The sequence below is a fragment of the Cygnus atratus genome, chromosome 1 (assembly GCF_013377495.2).
Source record: "Cygnus atratus isolate AKBS03 ecotype Queensland, Australia chromosome 1, CAtr_DNAZoo_HiC_assembly, whole genome shotgun sequence".
In the NCBI taxonomy this organism is placed as follows: Eukaryota; Metazoa; Chordata; class Aves; order Anseriformes; family Anatidae; genus Cygnus; species Cygnus atratus.
The window spans coordinates 119919107-119938705 of NC_066362.1; the positions used below are offsets into that span (position 1 = coordinate 119919107).

The window sequence follows — 19599 nt, forward strand, 5'->3', positions numbered from 1 at the left end:
AAAGTCCTTTGATTCTGAAGCAGTATTTCTGAAGCTATATAGTTATAATTGGAGTTAAATCTTTTCTGATGTCCAGAGGTCAGGATTTAGAGTGGTCAATTAAACCAGAGTTGCTTTTGAGGATCTCCTTTTTTATTAGTTGTCATCATTTTTTAGAAGAGAAATCATCCAACTCATGCCAACTATCACTAATAATTTTACAGAATTTGATAACTGTATATAGTTAGAAGTTTAAAGATACTTCCTATGACATTTCTTGTGACATCCAATAGATGTTAATTACAAGTGACAAGTTTATTTAGGATAAAGTATTTTTGGAAGCTCGTTGCAACATTTTCAAATGGGATTTCTATCCTCTTTTTCATTAAGCAGTCATACACTGTACAAATTAAGAGGTTATGTTATTTTTCTTTTATTTAAAAAATGCATTTTATCTGTGGGTTGTTTTTAAAGTATAATTTGCAAAATGCTGATTTTGAAAAAGAATAAATTTCTGTAGGAATAATTTACTGCTTCTCTAGTTTGAGGAAAAGAGAAGTAAATATTTAAGTTATTTTGAGTCTTAATTTAATGAAGACTTATATTTTCAGTTTTGCTGTGCCTGTCTATTTTATAGGCTTTTGCAGTGAGATCTCAATGGGATTATAAATTTTAAGGTTTTATTTAATTGAAGACTTAAGGTGCTATTCTTCACTAGTTTACTAATTTTAAAACTATCTAAAAATGAGAGCACTGATGAGCATAAACTGCTATTTAAGAATAATATGAGGTAAAGATTAAAGGAGTAATTATAAATGTGTCTATTAAATACTAACTCAATTTCCACTCTTCCTGTTGCCATGATTTCATTGTCCAATTATTATTTAAATTCAAATTACTATTCACTCTTGTTCATTATTTGAATAAGGGGAGAGTGTATATTATCTGACAGCAATATCAAACTGGTGACTGTAGTTATGGAACACAAAGGTGGGAAGACAAATTTGCTTCCTCTGGCTTGTATGGCCTCTGCCCTTGGATTTACTAATTCATTTATGCTTGATTCTTATGTGTTTTCAAAACTCTGCATATCATTAAACTTTATCGCATATGTTAGTATCTGTCACTCTTGAGTTAAACAGAAGCCTTCTTGTAAAAATATAGAAAGTCTCATCGCTGTCTTTCGTGGCTGTGAAACGAGAAGCCAAACATTAACTCCAGAGCTGTTTCATCTGAAGCAGTAATGAAAGAGAAAAGGAGAAATTAATTTTTAATTATTTTAAGCCACAAAATTATTAATTTTTAATTATACACTAAACATACAGACATTGAAAATAATAGTGTCTGAAATTCAGGTGCTGTTCCGGGAACTTTATGTCCAGCTTTTTCTGTACAAGAGAAAATGACAATGACAAGCAATTTACTTATGCTAGTAAGTTAGCCAGGGTGCCAGATCATCTCCCTGGTGTGAACATCAGTGAAAACACTGTTTTTGTTTTTCTTGAGAAGCCATCTTTAGATATGCTTTTAACACACACAAAAAAATCATGATTTATCAGCAGAGGCACTGTGAAAGGTTCCTGTTTCTGAATGTGCATGAATAAAATTTTAATCATTAGTTCTTGTACTGTTAGCCATATCTTAACAATCTTTTTTGGTCTATCATATTACAGCTATACATTTAATTTGCCAGAATTTCTATTTTCCTTACTGGACATAGCTCCCACTTTGAGGAACTTTTTCTGTCCGGTGTGTGACTTGACTCTTTTGTTTAAAACTGCCAAACTTGGGGAGGGGAGGGAGAGGAAAGGAGGAGGTTTTAGGTGTGTATATATGTGTTCATATGTGTCTGTATGTGCATGTATGTCTATTTTACTCATCACACAAAAAAATGCAGCTGCATCTAGTATCTTGTATCAATACAAAGCATGAAGATCTTTTTTGAAAGCTTTTTATTAGTTTTTCTCTATTTTTCTTTCTGAAAATTATATTCTGACAAATCTGATGCAACAAGATTTTTTTCTCTTACTTGGCAAATATCTTGTGTGCACAGTTGTAGATTGGTTTTGTGACAGTTTCATTTAAATAGTCTTGTTCTCTTGTCAGGACTTAAACTATAGATTTTTCTCATGTGAACTCTCTGACTGACTGTTCTAAGGAATTATTTATGGTGTCTGAAAAAAATCTGCTGTTGCATCGCTCCCTGCTAAGATGCAATTTCTGCAGGAATAAAGTCTTTATTTTCTTCTGTGTCTTTTTTGTGTTATATGCATGCAGCCTCTCCCATCTCCCTTAACATTTAATCACTGCTTCTGTAGTCTAAGTCACACTGTTGTATGTTTTATGAACACAGAAAGTGTTTATTAGGGCATGTCATCCCTAACTGCTTACTAGAAAACAGACTGAACAAGAGACAATGAAAGTGCTTTCTTAAAATGTTCCGATATCTAGTCAATAGAGCAATTTTGTTGGAAGTGAAGACTTGTGTTCCGGTTCATGTTTACAGAACCAGGGTTTGAGTAGTCATCTCAGACATTTTCTATGAGTGATCTACTCTGCTGCTCAGTCTAAGAGGCATTACTTCTTTTTCATCCTGTGCCTGTCCTTTAATTTGTAGGTGTGCTTTAAGCATGCACAGCTGAGCAGGCCTTATAGAAAATACTGGTGTGAAGACTCAAGGCTTAGACGATATATACATGGGAACTCAGGCCATTGTAAGCTTAGTGCTATAAACTCAGCTGCACCCGTTCTTAGGTACCACCAAAAGAGAATGTCAGAATAAGCTTGAAGTCTCAAAACTTGAGACGTGCTTTCAGACATTCATTTATTTTGACCACCTTGATGTCACCAAAAGGAAAAGTTAGGCTAGATCCACTAATGCATTGGAGCCTGGTAGCAGTGCTAAATCTCAGTTAACTTTCTGAGGAAGTGGAAGCTTTTTGGCTTCCATTTTCTGCACTTGCACAGTTTTCTTCTACAAACTTACAGTTTGACTTTTTTTTTTTTTCCTGACAGTATTTTAGAATTTAAGAAAACCTTCCATGAGAACATACACAAAAGGAGAGCTATTTTTAAACAACATGACCCAGCATACCATGCAGTGAATAGCACTTCCCCTAAATATGTGGGACATTTCTATAGAGATTTGAATTGTCATAAAATATTAAATTCCATTGCGTTGTGTTTTCTTTGAAAAGCAGTGTTATTTCTGGTGCGACAATCCATGAATAAACAGATTTGAACAGCTTTTTTTCTGAGATGCTGTTAGTTTTTTGTCTGTTAAGTTTTATCAACTAAAAATATTTTCCTTCTAAGTGTGCATGGTATTTGCACTGTTACACTGTGATAGATTGTTGTGAATTATTTCTTGACCATGTCATCAAATTTCTAGTTTTAATTTCTTTTGTTCTTTTTCTGTCTTAAATAGAGTTGTCCTCAGCAATATATGTAAGAACTAAAGGGAACTTGACAGAAAAATGCAATATATATATATTTTCATGCTTAGAATGCTTATGACAACTGATCTGTAAGAAACTGTGATAAATAGGCTGCATGTTGGAATAAAACTAAAGATTGTTTGGTAGTTCTCAGCCACTCTCTTTACCAGGAATAAGACGTTTTCTTTTGGTGCAATGGTACTGCTATGAAGCTAGCAATTAGACAAGATCTGTAGTACCTGTGACAAAAATTCTTACGAGACTGCAGTTATACACTAGTATCAGTAGAGGAACATGATTATTGTTATTGCAGTATCTCAAAGTATTTGGTCTGTGAGACATGAAAAGTTTTGAAAACTGATAGAGAACTATATTTTTCCATATATTCATTTCATGCCTTTCAGAACTCACTCCTAATTTATTAGTACTCCATCAGACTGCAAATTCAGTTCTAGTCATAAATCTTAACAAAATGGGTGGCTTGTCAGTTTTATTTGATTAGAGATTGGAAAAGTGAGGGGTTTTAAATAGGGTAAGTATATTTTCCACTCTGACATGGAATTTATTTTGATAATTCATATTATACCTTTACACATTTCTTTTAAAAACGACAGATGTTATAATTATTCTCTAGTTATTATCATATTTATAACAAAATATAAGTATATTTTAAATGGAAGACTAGTATGCAGATCCCTGCATATGAAGATTATAAATATTTATAATTAAATGTAAGCAATTACTATAAAAAAATAAGTAATAATGCTATTATTCTTCAAGCATTTCACGGGCTGCCACGTTTCCTAAGTAATGCCACGTGGTGGCCTAAATGTTTGTAGACAAATTGTATTAAGATATTGCAAAAGGCACAATAACCTCCTTTGCTTTCCTGTAGGTACCCTGAGCCATTCACTGCATACTTCCTGGCGGGCAGTGATCCTGACTTTCTTGTACTGCCGCAAGCTGGAGAACTTCTTCCAGTGGGCACTGTTGGAACTCATATAACAGTGGGATTCAAGCCAAGAATGTATGGCAAGAAGCATAAAGCAACACTTGTAATTCAGGTAAGTCTTCCTAGATGCAATACACAAGTATACTCTCTCCATTACTCAGGATTGGAAGGGAAAAATAATCCCATACAAAAAAGCAGTACCGAAACATGCAAATGCACACTGTAATTATTTTGCTACTCTTCACTACAGACAAGAATAAAACCAAATAATGAAAATTAACTCATGACAAGTTGGAAAAACTTATATTTTAATTTTAATTTCTTTGTTATCCCTTTGCCATCAGCACCAGAAACAGATACATATCTTAATGCATATGCCACAACTACATATACAACATGACAGAATAACTTTTAACAGAGTAATAATAAAATAATCATGTTAAGAATAAGTGGAAAATATGTGAGTAATTGAATATATAAGACCTAAGTTAAGGCACTAGAAGGTAGATAGTAAACTGTAAAAGGTAGAATTTCAGAAGAAGCTAGGAATAACTTCATAAAAACAAGCTTCAAAATAAACAAAAAGAATTTTTAGCCAAGTAGCTTCTGAAAGTCTGAAGGTCAGAAAACATCACAAGACATTCTTTCAGTAGTAAAAATGTTCTTATTACTTCAGGAATGATTTTTTAAGTCATTCTTTAAAAGGAAACGGTTTGTCCAAAATTTATAGTACTGGAGAACACCTGAAACTCTCTGCAAATAATGGTTTGCACTTGAAATGCACACTTCACTGCATGTTGGCAATGTTTTTGTGTTACTGTATTAAAAGTGAAACAGCAATACTGATTTAAAAATAAGATGGTCAAAATAAAGCTGATAAAAAGATGCACGACAAATATCTATAGTGTTTTCTCTCTGGGTGATAACCTGCACAACAGGAATAAGAAAGAGAAATCCTAGGGTAACAGGAAGGCCATTTAATCCATCATATTTGTTTTGGTTTTGTTTTGTTTTTTACCGGATTAGACATTTGATCAATTCATTCTTTTTATATAAACAGCAGTGTTGTTTATATCTCTTACATTTGAAAAACGAAATAACTGACTGAATCCATTGTGTTCTTTTATATTTATACAATGCTATATAACACATATGTACAGCTCAGAAACTTCTAATGTAGTTCTGGAACAAAACTCCTGTTATTAGGCATAGCACATTAAAATGTACTAGCCATATTTGTCTTTGGTTTAACTTTCATTGAAAATAGAGCTTCTACATGACGAATTTGTCTGCAATGGGATAAGCATCAAGGTCAAAGATTTGCTTTCTAAGAACTCACTCACTAATCCAAAATTTCCTTTTAGGAATTTATGAGTACAGATGGGCTTTGAGTAATTGGATTTTTAATTTACACACCTCAGTCTCAGGTTATGATCTAGGCAGATGGCTCTTTACATCTCCACCTGTGCTACTGTGTATGGGTATAGGAATTCACTCATACATGTTATTGCCGTAGAGACTATCTTGTCCAATCTACTCCTGTATGTTAAAAAATTTATTAATGACTCTTCATGGATTATACTCTCTTTATTTTTACTGATAATCCTTTGGGATATATATAATTCATTCTTTCCTCTCCACAAAACCTTTTGGTCATGTAGTTCTAATAAAAGCTGTAGCATTTGTGACTCTGTAATTCTGCTGGTGACTCTCAACAGCTACCTGAAAGAGACTTGACTACATGTTGAGAATACCAGATACTCATTTCTGCCTTTCCTGTTAGTTGAAATAACTTTCATTACTGACCCTGAAGAAGACAGATTTAGTTAGATGGCAAAATCAGTATTAAATCACTCTCATTTGGGGAATAATAGTGAAGGTGGTGAAAAACAATGTTGGATCTAACACTGAAGAACCTCTTTTGCATGTATTCTTTCAGCAAGGTATTGACAGAGGCTTTGAACTGTTTTTAAAAGCAGCAAAGTTGTTTTTACAGTATTGTCTCTCTTCTGATACTGCCATACTAAAATACTACAGCACTCTTCCTGTAAAATTTCCTTTGCACTTCTGGGGATATAGTCAGCATTCTAACACTAATATAGTTTTATTATTAAATTCTATGAATAGTGAGTAGCAAAACTGCTATTTTTGTATGCTTCAATGAACAGTGATAATTGGGCTGTAAAGCAGCACATATGACAGTGTAAGTTCTTTATCTGTTTTATGCTGGTCATTACAATTGTGTCGTAAAGTAAAACAGGAGGTTGGGATTATGGGGAAAGATCCTGCAGTCATCGTTTCTTCATTTGTTGAAAACATTAAACCCAAACATTGTACATGCAAATTTTTTGTTTTATTTGCCCTGCTGAGAACCCAGTCCTGATGAAGTAATTAACGTGAAGAGACTACAATTCGTCTTTACCAAAATTCAGTGTGTACATTTTATTAACTGAATGCATATCTATAATTGAAATAATGTAGCCTCATTTATATTTTCTGTACACAAATCATGAAGTACTTCATGAAGTATTTGGGGAATTCTTTAAAACCTTAATATTCATGAATACTTACAGTAGATTTTATTAATGGCAGAAAACTTTAATTACTTTGCTGAAGCAATTCGATTTTCTTTAACCGTCATTAAAACCTATGTCCTGAGTCAACTACATATCAAAACAATTGAAGTTAGACTATTATTTGAATAGCTGGTAGGAATCTTAATTTTGTAAAAGTACCATGGAAAGTTACTTAAAAATTTCTGTAGATCAAAGAATGAAATTAGAGAAATATAATAAAAAGCTTGTAAAGAAAATAATCATGCTTGTTTCTGTATCTGTGAAGAAGAACATCATAATCTTACTGAGCTACAAGCAAGAAACAATGACAACTGCATGAGGAGCATTTTAAATAGATATTATTCCATAATCAAACATCAACGTTTATAATAGCTTTCATAGGCAGTGCAGTTCTAACTGAAAAGAAAAAATGTTTTTCCACTAATTACAAATTAGTGAAAGGATAATAGATAAACTATAAATTACTGAGAAGAGAAAACAGGACTTCCTCAGTCAGACTAACATCTCTGAGTTTGGCTGCAATGTGCTGGCAAAACTGAAGACACAAGCGCCAGAGCTTAGGGCCAGCAAGGGCAGGGGAACTCTGTACAGGCTTCCCAGAGCAGGAACTGCTGCCAGGTACAAGACAGAGCAGCCAGGAGGCTGGCAAGTCCTTGGAAAAGGGCGTATTCAAGTTGGCCTACAGTTAATTTGCTTGCAGTGTGCTGAATCCAGCTAGAGACCTGAGCAAATGTGTTGTAATTCATGGATGAGACTGCAGAGATATTCTAAAGCAGAGGGCAAACAAAATAAGTCTTAAAAGATAAAATAGATGTCAGAGAAAACCAGATTGCAGGTAACATTATCAAGCCCTCTAGAAGTCAGGCTTGTGCACCTTTATTACTGAATAATCACTAACTTAGCCTATGGAAGATAGCATATCAAAACCATTTGTCATGCTGCTCTGGAAATAAATGCTGCCATGTGCAAGCCACAGTAGCCATCTGTGGCTTCTCTAAGCTTATGTATGCAAGCTTGCATATTTTAACAGAAAATGATACTGTTACATATTCAGTAGCTTGGTGAAAATACATTGTGCATTGTTCCTGGTAGATTTGTAATTACCATAGTTCAATGTTATTCTGAATTGCATCTCTTAAAAAGAATGAACAAGGGAAAATGTAACAAAGCTAATAGGATAATTGAAATAGTTTCACAATAAGGAAGACATCACCTGCATCCCCTGGCTGATGTTGAACCGAGTTTTGTGATTACAGAGGTCCAGAAAGTTCATTCCAGGCAGTGAATGTAGCACATCCTATCACTAGCATCACTGGATTTTGAGTGAAGAATCAATACTCAAAATTTTTGATTCATAGGCATAAAAATAGTTACCTTGCCTATTGAGACTATAATTCCCATAATGACAAGAGATTATACCAATATGGGAACGACTGGTGTATAAGGGCATTCAAAACATTGCCAGTAATGAAGGAATATTTGATATTGATTGTATTACATCTAAACAAAGCAGTGAAACATCTAATAGTTGAATTGCAGAAATCAATTAAGCCACCTTTAATTCTATCTGGAATTGTTCATATAAGTTAAGAAAATGACTGTTGAGCTACCATCATAATTATAAATGGGAAAGCAAGACCATTAATTAAATGTAAACTTAACGGTTGGACTTGACAATCTTTTCCAACCTAAATGATTCTATGATTCTATGTGTGTTATCTGATAAAGGAGGATAAGTGTTATTCACAAGCACCCCCAGACTCTGGTTTGATCACTCTTTTCCCCTTTGATACCCTGAAATAAAGTGTTGGTGACAGTTTCTCAGGATGGCTCAGTACTCCAGTTTTAATATTACCACATTGTGAGGAATGGTTCACATGAATTGTTGAGTATATAATGAAGTCAGTGAGTATATAAGTAAATGAGTTGTATGTTTTGCACTTAATTTTGGATGTTAAAATACATTCAACATCACTAGGGCAGTTATAAGTAACGAGAAAAGAGATGAAGAGATGAAAGAAAATAAGTCTTAATGTATCATACACTACAATCCCTGAATCACAGAATGCTTGAGGTTGGAAGGGCCTTCTGGAAGGGACTTGTCTAACCCAGACAATATGCTCAGGCAGTATTTGGATCTGGCTGGAGTGGATTTTTCTTTCTTCACAGCAGCCTGTATATTGCTATGTATTGGATTTGTGACTGTAACAGTCTTGATAACACAGCAGTGTTTTGGGTATTACTTAACAGTGCTTGCACAACATCAAAGCTTTCTGCCCCACATGGTAGGCATGAGTAGAAGACTGTGAAGAGATACATCTGCGACACTGGACCCTGACTTTCCAATGTCATTCTCAGCAATTAAAACTTTTTTTTTTTTTTTTGTCTGCTTGCAGGAAGTGGAGAGAAATTGCCTCTGCATCATTTGTGTTTTGTTTGTTTGGTTGGTTGGTTTTTAGTTTCTCTTTCCTTCATGTATTAAACTATCTTTATCTTCACCCATGGGTCTTCTTGCTTTTGGCCTTCCTATATCTCTCTCCCTTTCCACTGCAGGGAGAGAGTGAGCAAGTGGCAGTGTGTGTTCTTAGCTGTCTGGGTTCAAGCCACAACGGTCACCTGGGTAGATTAGCCCAGGTCACATCCAGGTGGATTTTGAGTATTTCCAAGGTTGGAGACTCCACAACCTCTCTGGGCAACCTGCACCAGGGCTCAGTCACCCTCACAGTCAAAATGTGTTCCATTATTTTCAGAGAGAGCCTTCTCTATTTCAGTTTGTGATCCTGGCTACATCCTCTTTGTACCGTCCCTTCAGATATATTGATGAGAAGTCCTGAGTCTTTTCTCCAGGCTGAACAGTCCCAGCTCTCTCAGCCTTCCCTCACAGAAGAGATGCTCCAGTCCCTTAATCATCTTTGTGGCCCTTCACTGGACTCTTACTGGTAGCTCTATTTCTCTCTCAGTACTCCAGGCCTCAACAGTGCTGTGTAGAGGGGAAGGGTCACCTCCCTCCACCTTCTAGCAGTATAGTTATGCAGCCCAGGAGACCATTTGCTTTCTTTTCCGAAAGAGCATATTGCTGGAACATGTTCAACTTGGTATCCAAGCTTCTTTTCTGCCAAGCTGCTTTCCAGCTGGGCAGCTCCCAGAATATACCATTGCATGAGGCTGTTCCTTCTCAGGTGCAGGACATCGCACTTCCTATTGTTGAATTTCATGAGGTTCCTGTCATCACATTTCTCAAGCTTGTTTAGGTCCCTCTGAATGACAGGATAGCCTGGTGTATCAGTTACTCCTCCCAGTTTTGTGTCATCCACAAACTTGCCAAGGGTACACTCTGCCCCCATCATCCAAATCATTAATGAAAATGATGAACAGGATTGGACCTAGTATTGACCTGTGGGGTACACTGCTATTTACTGGCTTCCAGCTAAACTTTATGCCACTGGACATTACCATCTGGGTCTAACCGTTCAACCAGTTTTTAATCCATCAGATCGTTTGCTCATCCACTCAACACTTCAACAGATTGTCCTTGAGGATTTTACAGGAGACAGTGTTGAAAGCCCTACTGAAATCTGGGTAGACAATATCCACTGCTTTGTTTTTATTTACCAAAACAAAGCCATTTCGCCATAGATCATCAGGTTGGCTAAATATCACCTCCCCTTGGTGAATCCATGCTAGATACCCCCAATCACTTTCTCGTATTTTATGTGCCTGGAAATGTTTCCCAGAATTAGTTGTTCCATCACTTTCCCAGGAATTGAGGTGAGGTTGACTGTCCTGTAGTTCACTGGGTACTCCTTCTCTCCCTTTCTGAAGATGTGACATCATGAAGGTGAAGATGAAGAAGGCATTAAGTACCTCAGCCTATTCCTTGTCCTGTGTTACCAGGTCTGCTGCTGCAATCAGCAGTGGGCCCACACTTCCATGTTTTTTTGTTTGCTATTTATGTACTTGTTTATATCATGCTGCATTGTCCCTCCAGTACATATCAGGGTGGGTGAAGATCTTTTTGAATAATTAAAGCAAGATTTGTTTTTTCTTCTTACTTCTTCTTCTTTATTTCACCTCTTCAGATATGCAGGTTTTATTTTGACTTTGCAGTAACCATGTCAAGTACTCTATGATAGTGCTATTTATTTATTTATTTATTTATTTATTATTCAGATGGCAGTTAATTCTCTACCCTCCCACTTTTTATAACAGTGTTATTAAAAAATAACAGTGTTATTTTTCTACTTAAGTAACCGGTCAAGGTGGTCATACAAGGAGATATTGTAGCTTTCCAAGAACAAACGTAAACTGTGTTTTCTACGTTTCTGGTCCTTCAAGAGTAACCTTGGAGAGGAAGTTGTGTTGATGGTCAAAGGAAGGACACAATACTATTTCTTCGAATTCTCCAGAATAATATTTTTATTATTATTATCATTTTTTCAGCAGTTCTTTTTCCTTGCCAGTGCTCAGAATTCCATGATACATTATGGACTTGAATAGGACACACTATTTAATTGTGAATAGTGACTCACTGCAGCCAGGTTTTCCACCCCTACACAGGTGCCCTTTTACTTGACTGCATGGACCTAACAGGTGCAGACTCTGATATGAGTTGGCACAGTAACAGAGGGTCCCCAACAATTTCAGTATAAGAAAATTCTCTTTCCAGTATTCTTTCATCCTAAGGATTGAAACAGCCTGAAACCAGCTTAGCATGAGGAAGCTCAACCTTGCATTTAAAAATTAACTCTGAAAGAAATCTCTCATCATTTTTTTTCTTCCCTTGGTTTCTTTAATTCCCTTAGTTTCAGATATAGATCAGAACCCCTGGGTCTATGGGACCTTTTACAAGGTTTTTCTTCCAAGCTACAAGAAATACTTAAGACTTCAAAGAAAGTACTCTTCTAATTATTTATAGTTTCCTTCCATTTTTTAATTAGATATTATGGAAGACTGGAAGAACAAAGAAGGAGGAAGACATTGGTAGATGGCATTTTTTTATATGTTCCAGTGTTTTTTCAATCTGTTTTCCCCTTTACCAGATTCACTAAACAGGGAAAACAGATAAGAACAAGAGGAAGGGCAAAAGTGGGGAATCAGTGGAGGCCATGTCATTTGCTGGCAGCAAATGGCTGGTAAGTATTCACTTAACCTGCCCTGTTCTGCATGATGATGTAGTAAAGCAATCAAGAAGTAAAAATTTATCTATGGAGTGGAAGGTAGTGGAAAGTAATGACATGAGACCTACTAAACAATATTGTTTATTGAGTATAATGCATCTGCCATCATACTGACTCTTTAGTGATCGTTTATAAAATTAATACAAAATGAGAGTTAGCAAGTAAAACAAATCTTAAGACTAATTAAAATACAAATAACTGAAGTCTTCTCAGTAACTTTGATAAGATCAGCTATGACCTTCTTCTTTTAATATGAGATTTGCTATAAATCTAGCACTTCTATACCCCATATATACCCTTTTCTAAGAGCTACAGATATGGAAATATTACAACATTGTTGCACCCAAACAATTATTTTTTTTTCACCCTAAACTGATCATAAAGGAAAACAATAGAGGCAGAAACTCTTCAGCAGCACACATAAAAGTTTGGTTTAATTTCATTCTGCATACACTGATTGTAATTGATCATTTTTTGCCTGTCACCATTGCAATACAAATTAAGGTCCAGGGAGGACAGGATGCACTGTCTGTAATTTCCTGTGTCTTAGCTTACTGGAGGTCTTGCAAATCTTGTTTGAACTTTCCTGAATTAACACTGTTTGAAAGACAACTGGAATATCATTTACCTTAAAATTCTTGATACTCACTTTGCAACATTTAGCTCCCTCCCAACACAAATTTCTCTGGCAATTAATTAGTATGTAACTGAGTAGCATTGCCAGCCTACAGTGAATACATATGGATGGTCTATGTTCTGCAAATTAATCCTATGAATCATGAACCATCTGTAAGAATGGTCTGAATACTAAAAAATATACTTTTGCATAAATTATTTGGTGACTGCTAACAGTATTTGCTGAATAAATTATTTCATGAACATTATTCAGTCAGCTATCAAGACAGTTGAATAACTTACTTGAATAACATACAATACAAAGTAAAAATTGGTAGCATATGTCTTATTTTTTATTCTTCAAGATATTTATCAAAGAAATGTGGTTCTGCAGTTGGCCATTACTCCAAACAGGTGAACCAAATTATTGTTTTCTTCAGACTTAAATTGGATTATAGCTGTCAGGACTTTCTAGATATTGATAAGAGGAAGTCATTAATTTCAATATCCACACTTCCCTCAGACTGTCAGGGACATTTAGAATGTGGTCTGGTCTTTCTTCTGAAGTTGCGTAATCTGTAGTATCAGCACAACTCTGAAATAGGCCAAGAGATGCAGGGACCCAATGATTTGTAAATACCTAAGTTATTATTACATACATCATAACAGAGACTGTCTTTTGTGTTTCTACTCAATACTTTTGTCTTTAGACTTTGTTTGTTAGTACTGGTGCTAGCATTATAATTGTTGCAAATTTGGTATAATAATCAGCACTGCCATAAGCACAGGAAAAGTTCCTCCTATTTGGAAAATTCTGACCCATTTCTTAGGCAAGCAAATGCAGCTCGTAAGTCAAATACAGTCATATACAGAAGACCTCTCAAAGTCATTGACCCCTCTCTGTCACTCCGGAAAAGTCTGATACTTGATCCTTCTTTGTCTGTCACTGAAACGTATCTGACCTGGAAAGCAGCTTGAAGGCACTTGCACTGATTCTGAACTTGGTGGACTCACTCTTGTTGCAGTTTTCGTATTGATTAAAGCAGTCATTGTAGGCTTTATCCTGAAAGAAAATACTTATGACTTGAGTAACATTTGAAAACCTAATATTTTGCCCTTGGAAATTAAATATTCTAGTTAAACAGACATGGATGTCCAAATTTTTCCCAAAATTACTGAGTTCTAGGTGGTCTTGTAGCACTAACCTATGTTGGCAGTTACAGTAACTATTTTCCATTTGTGTAACACCTGTTACCACTTTAACAGAATGCACTGAACTACAAACTGAGGTTTTCCTTTCAGTAAATAAGTACATAACTGCACAATTTTTCCACAAAGGCTGTCTCCAACTGTCTTGGATGACAGCAGATGATTTACAATAGATGGACTAGGTTGTTATAGATTTTTATTATTATTATTTTGGGTTCATCTTCATGGATCATATCTAAAGAGTTTATGTGATTATGCCCACAATGGTTTCCCCATTAAGATCAATGAGTTTCCATCAGGTAAGGAGCAATTTCTCCTGCCACAGAACTGCACCTGATACAGGCTACACCAGCACTTGAATAAACAGCTTTTTCACAGAATCACGGAGTCAAAGATTGGTTGAGGTTAGAAGGAAACTCCAGAGGTGATCTGGTCCAACATCCCTGCTCAAGCAGGGCCACCTGCAACAGGTTGCTCAGGACCATGTCCAGGCAGCTTTTGAAGATCTCCAAAAAGAGAAACTCCACAACCTCTCTGGGTAATCGGTATTGCGTCACCCATAGAGCACAGAAGTGTTTCCTGGTGTTCAGGCAGAGCCTCCTGTGCTCCAGTTTGTGCCCAGTGCCTCTTGTCCTGGCACTGGGCACCACTGAAAAGAGCCTGGGTCTGTCTCCTTTGTGCCATCCCTCAGGTATTAATGGACAGTGAACAGATCACCCCCAAGTCTTCCTTCTCTGGGCTGAACAGTCCCAGCTCTCTCCTCATGGGAGAGGTAATCCAATCCCTCAATCATCTTTGTAGCCCTCTATTGGACTCTTTTCTGTATGCTCATGTCTCTCTTGTACTGGAGAGACCCAGAACTGGACACAGTACTCCAGGTGCAACTTCACCAATATTGAGTAGAGCAGAAGGATCTCTCTTGACCTGCTGGTGATACTTTGCCTAGTGCAGCCAAGAATACCATTAGTCTTCATAGAGGCAAGGGCACACTGCTGTTCAACTGGGTGTCTACCAGGATTCTTAGGTCCTTTGCAGAGCTGTTTTCCAGCTGGGTGGCCCCCAGGAGGTACTGGTGCCTAGAGTTGTTCTTCCCCAGGTGCAGGACTTTGCACTTCTGCTTGTTGAACCTTTTTTACCAAGCAAAGCCATAAACTTTTCTTTTTTTTTCTTAGCCCCCACAAAATATACAATATAGAGCATTTGTACAGCAAACAGGCAATTAACAATAGGTTCTTACTGCCCAGAAGTCCATATTGTTTGATGTTAACAATAAAAGAAATTGAGAGGTGACATAGCCCACCAGTTTTGCTTAAATCCTGCTTCAAACAGTTAAGAAAACTATAGAAAATAAAGTTATGATATGTGTGGATTTCACGAACAAAAAAGATTTTTAGTAACTTGATACTCAGTTAAAATCTTTGGCTGAAACAATTGACAGATCTTTTCTCTGACCTTGAAGTGATCAATGAGTCATGCACACAGTGTATATGACCCTGAGATTAAATTTTCTTTAAACTAAATTGTTAATCTGACATACTAAATAAAGATAAACCTTTTCATCTTGTACTGGAGTTAATAAGACAATTAGCTAACTCTGGAGAGAGATTTACATTTCTTAAAAGACAATATTATCTTTGGACAGAAGATACTGATGTTGGTCCACATCACACCTGCTTTTGCTGGCATTTATCTTTAATGGCAGTGAAGTTAGTAGATCACTGAACAGTATTAAATAAGGTTTAGAATAATGATGAGCTAATATGTCTGTTTTACACAGGAATAATATTCAATTTAAATTAGATTTTGATTTCAGCAGAAGAGTAATGAAAGTTTAAAAAATTATGCATGCATGGTGAATTATCTATTAAGATCTTACGCTTACTAACCTTATTAGAATACAGTAATGCATTCAGAAGACATTATGAAAAATCAGTACTACCAGTTTTAAAGTAGAGGGTTTAAAAATATTTCTTTTAAAAAGACACAGCAAAAAAGTTGCCTATTCTTTCAATATAAGTACAGAACAGTATATATTCCATTACCAAAATACTGGCTAAAACCAGTTATGAAATAAGCAGCAGAATTAGAGATTCATATGGTGATGACATTTAAAAATTGTAACCGTATGCAGCCTATATGTGAATTATTGTAAACACTGTATAAATGCATAGAAGAGCACAAAGCCTGTGTCAAAAGGTTTAGAGTTTAATGACCTGGAACTTCTTCCTATTGAGTAGTTGCAACATGAATGAAAAACTGCTTGCAACAATATCCATTAAATGTACTTTAGCAATGACAGGCTAATCATTAGAACAGTAGGAAACAGCATACGAAAGATAGCAAAGGTAAACATCACCAAAGCAAACATTTTCAATGGCAAATATAATACTGATATTTAACAAAACAACAAGAACAAAATCAGAGAGCTACTTTAACATGCATTTTATTCTCTTCAATATGTTATTATAAGTATGATATGACTAAAGAAACGTTGAGATGGAGAAGGTACAGTGCTCTTCCCCATGTCCTATGTAGTTCTTTACCTAGACCATAGCTAATCGACAGAATACAGTAAGTAAGTTGTTAGATAAATCAACACACTATACTTTGGAGATGTTTGATGGCATTTATGCTATGTGATTTTTTTTTTTTTTGTGAGGAGCAATTGGTAATTAGTATGGATACTGTTGCTGCTCTCTATAGGCCTAATCTGCTTGGGGAGATGCAGAACTGTCAGACTGGAAAGAGCAAATGGGCCACAAAGCCAGCTGTGTTGGAAGGCATGCTGTTAACTAAGTGCTTGAGGGGAAGACTCTTGAGCTTTAAGGTTGACTCTTGCATGAATTTCCAGATTGGTTGAGGGTGTACACAGCCTTTCTGACCCTTTGTTTCCTTGGGTGAAAGTGACACTGATCTTAGGTGTAATGGTTATATCCACCAATGATTGTTCTAAGGATTATGTTTGTATTAAGTGAGAGACGTATTACATAAATTACAACAGTTGTATTAAATCTTTGTGACTTGCAGCAGGAAAGAAAGGTGATCCTGCAAGCCTTGACTCTAGTTCAATGCAGCATGATGCAAAAGTGTAGTGCCAAAAAAAACCTGCTGTAGAACCAAAAGTAACATGGCTGTGCAATTGCAGTGCTGTGCAACATATGGAAAAGTATATCTTGGGAATTTGGAAATATCATGCATTTAACACGACTTTGCTGCTTTGATGCTACAAAGTCATGGAGTCTGGTATGTTCTGTGTACTGTGCAGATATGTATTATGTATTTGCATTATGTTCCATGTTCTGCATAAAAAAAAAATCACTTGAATGAATAAATTTAAATGGACCTACATCATCCCATGCTTTTTCACTTGATGTTCCCCACAAGTGCCTTGTAAGTGAAAATGTCCCAAACAGAAAACCTGGAATTGCCAGTTGCGGAGTGCAAATAGATGGCAATGTATGTGTCAAGTGGGCATGTAACACTTTCTCTTTGTATGGTACAAAGCTGGACATAATGACACAGCATTTGAAATCTTTGGGATTTTGTCATTTCGTTGTTTTGTTTTGTTCTTAAGAGAAAAGGAGAATGGAAAATGAAAGATCTATGAATAGACCTTCTAGGAAGGATAATGCTAGACTTGGAATAAAGACCTGCTTTCCAGAATTAAAGTGATAAATCTTGAAAGAAAAATGACTTAAGAATCTGCAATAGTTACATATGGGTTTTTAGCAACCGAAATTCTGCTTCAGAGAACAAATGAAACATGGGAGATAGGCAACAGTACAGCCTTCGTATACATAAAATAATACTCCTTAAGTAAACATAGATGGGAAATGTATTAAGAATAAGAATCACGTACTCAGTAAGAATCAAGTACTCAGGCATTACAAGACGTGACATAGAAACATATGCTCCATTCCTACAGACCAGTTATAAACAGAAGGCAAATGCAGAGTGTCATTTTCAATTCACATAAATATTCTTCAAACTGGAGATTTCAACATAAGCTGCAATTCTCTTATGTGTACTTAGAGCCCTTTACTCTTTTTTATTTTTCCATTATTTTAATGCAAAGATTTCACAATTTGATAATACTATTATTACCAACACCTGAGTTGCAATTAAGTCACACAGTATATATATACCTGAGACATTTATATTGTACTGTGGAATAATTATCTTTGAACAACATACAGAGCTATGGGGTTTACTAAATAAAAAAGGAATTTTAGATCAGCTGGGATGATAAATTATTTTTCTTTGTTGGGTCTGAGTCTGCATTCATAAGGTTAAACATGATTTCTAGTCTCTGTGTTCCAGGACAGTGATTCTCATTCTCTGTTATTCCAGTACCTTATGTGGAAAAGGATAAATATCTTTTGAAATCAATGTAGCACGGTAAATCACTGTCAAAATTTTTTGAGGTATTTGGTCACTGATTGTATTTTATCATGTGTCTGTTCTTTATTTTCAGACTCAATCAATGCAGTGGACATACGAAATCAATGGCCTGCCTCCACAGACCACACCACCTACAAGACCAGCAAAAGTAGTTTCTACTAGCGGTTACATAAGATCAGCCACAGTTCGACAGCGCAATTTCTTACGTGAAAATCTGAAGCTTACAACCACTGGGGTATCCTCACCAATCAAGGGGGCACCTTTAGTCCTGAGGACAAAATAGAGAAAAGAGAAAGCTGTGTTGTTGTTTTTTGTTTGTTTGTTTTGGCGAGGGTGGGGGGACACATGAGGTGGATACCTTCGTCAAATAAACTCTGCAAATACAAAGATGTGTTTTTTATATATTTTTAAAGCAGATATGATATGCATTGGTGGTATGCTTTATGTGGAGGATCCAGAGAGTCTCAACTCTAATAATGTTTTTTTCTATCAGGGATTTTAGTTGTGTACCTAGTGGTTCATGTATTTCATACAGATGTCAGCAAATTTTAGTAAGGAAAAAGGATTGAGTTGAAAAACTATACATGGAAATTTGGGAATTTGAGTTAATGCTTTGCTTTAGAAGTAATGTTAGTTTAGTAAGGCTTTAATAGGAAGCCATAAAGAACATTCTATGTGTTGTTCAGTATATTACTTGCACACAAACCAAGCAGGCAAACTAATCCCTGATGTCTTTCATGATCAAATGCTTACCCAAATTTTGCAATACTTTGCTAAGGTGCAGGTTTACGTATCACATGTCCAGAGCTTGAATGTCTTTAGATTCACTTGCTTTGGAAAATGTCATTAATTTTGACATTTCTGCTTTGTCTAAAATAATTTTGTCCTGAGTTATTCATCACATAACACTTTAAATTCTTAGGTTATTACACATAATATAGAATAAAAATAAAATGTCCTCCCTCCGTATTGATGTGCTGAGTAAATTTTAGAGTGCTTTAGAGTATTGGAGTATTGAAATATAGAAGGCTATGAAAAGCCAGTGAGGACTGCAGCAAAATTTTACTTTTTTTTGCTAAAATAAACAAACCAGAGATGCCATTCATATTGTGCTTCCATTTCCATTCTTCTCGTTCACAGTTGACATTATATGGGTGTTCAGGCTTTCTTTGCTATTGATGTCATTAGAAAGTTAGATCTATTCAATCATGCTTTGTAAGATCACTGGATGGATAACTCCCACTTTTTTTTTT

The 19599-nt window shown here is 35.7% G+C and overlaps 1 protein-coding gene across 1 annotated transcript in view; it reads left to right on the plus strand.

Annotated features, from left to right (window-relative positions):
* The window catches only part of CFAP47 (cilia and flagella associated protein 47), a 308902-nt gene extending 290273 nt beyond the window's left edge, over positions 1–18629 (plus strand). Inside the window, 2 exon segments of the mRNA XM_050712219.1 lie at positions 4312–4480; positions 18420–18629. Of these exon segments, the coding sequence (XP_050568176.1) occupies positions 4312–4480; positions 18420–18629 (379 nt within the window).
* Positions 18630–19599: the final 970 nt, after the last annotated feature.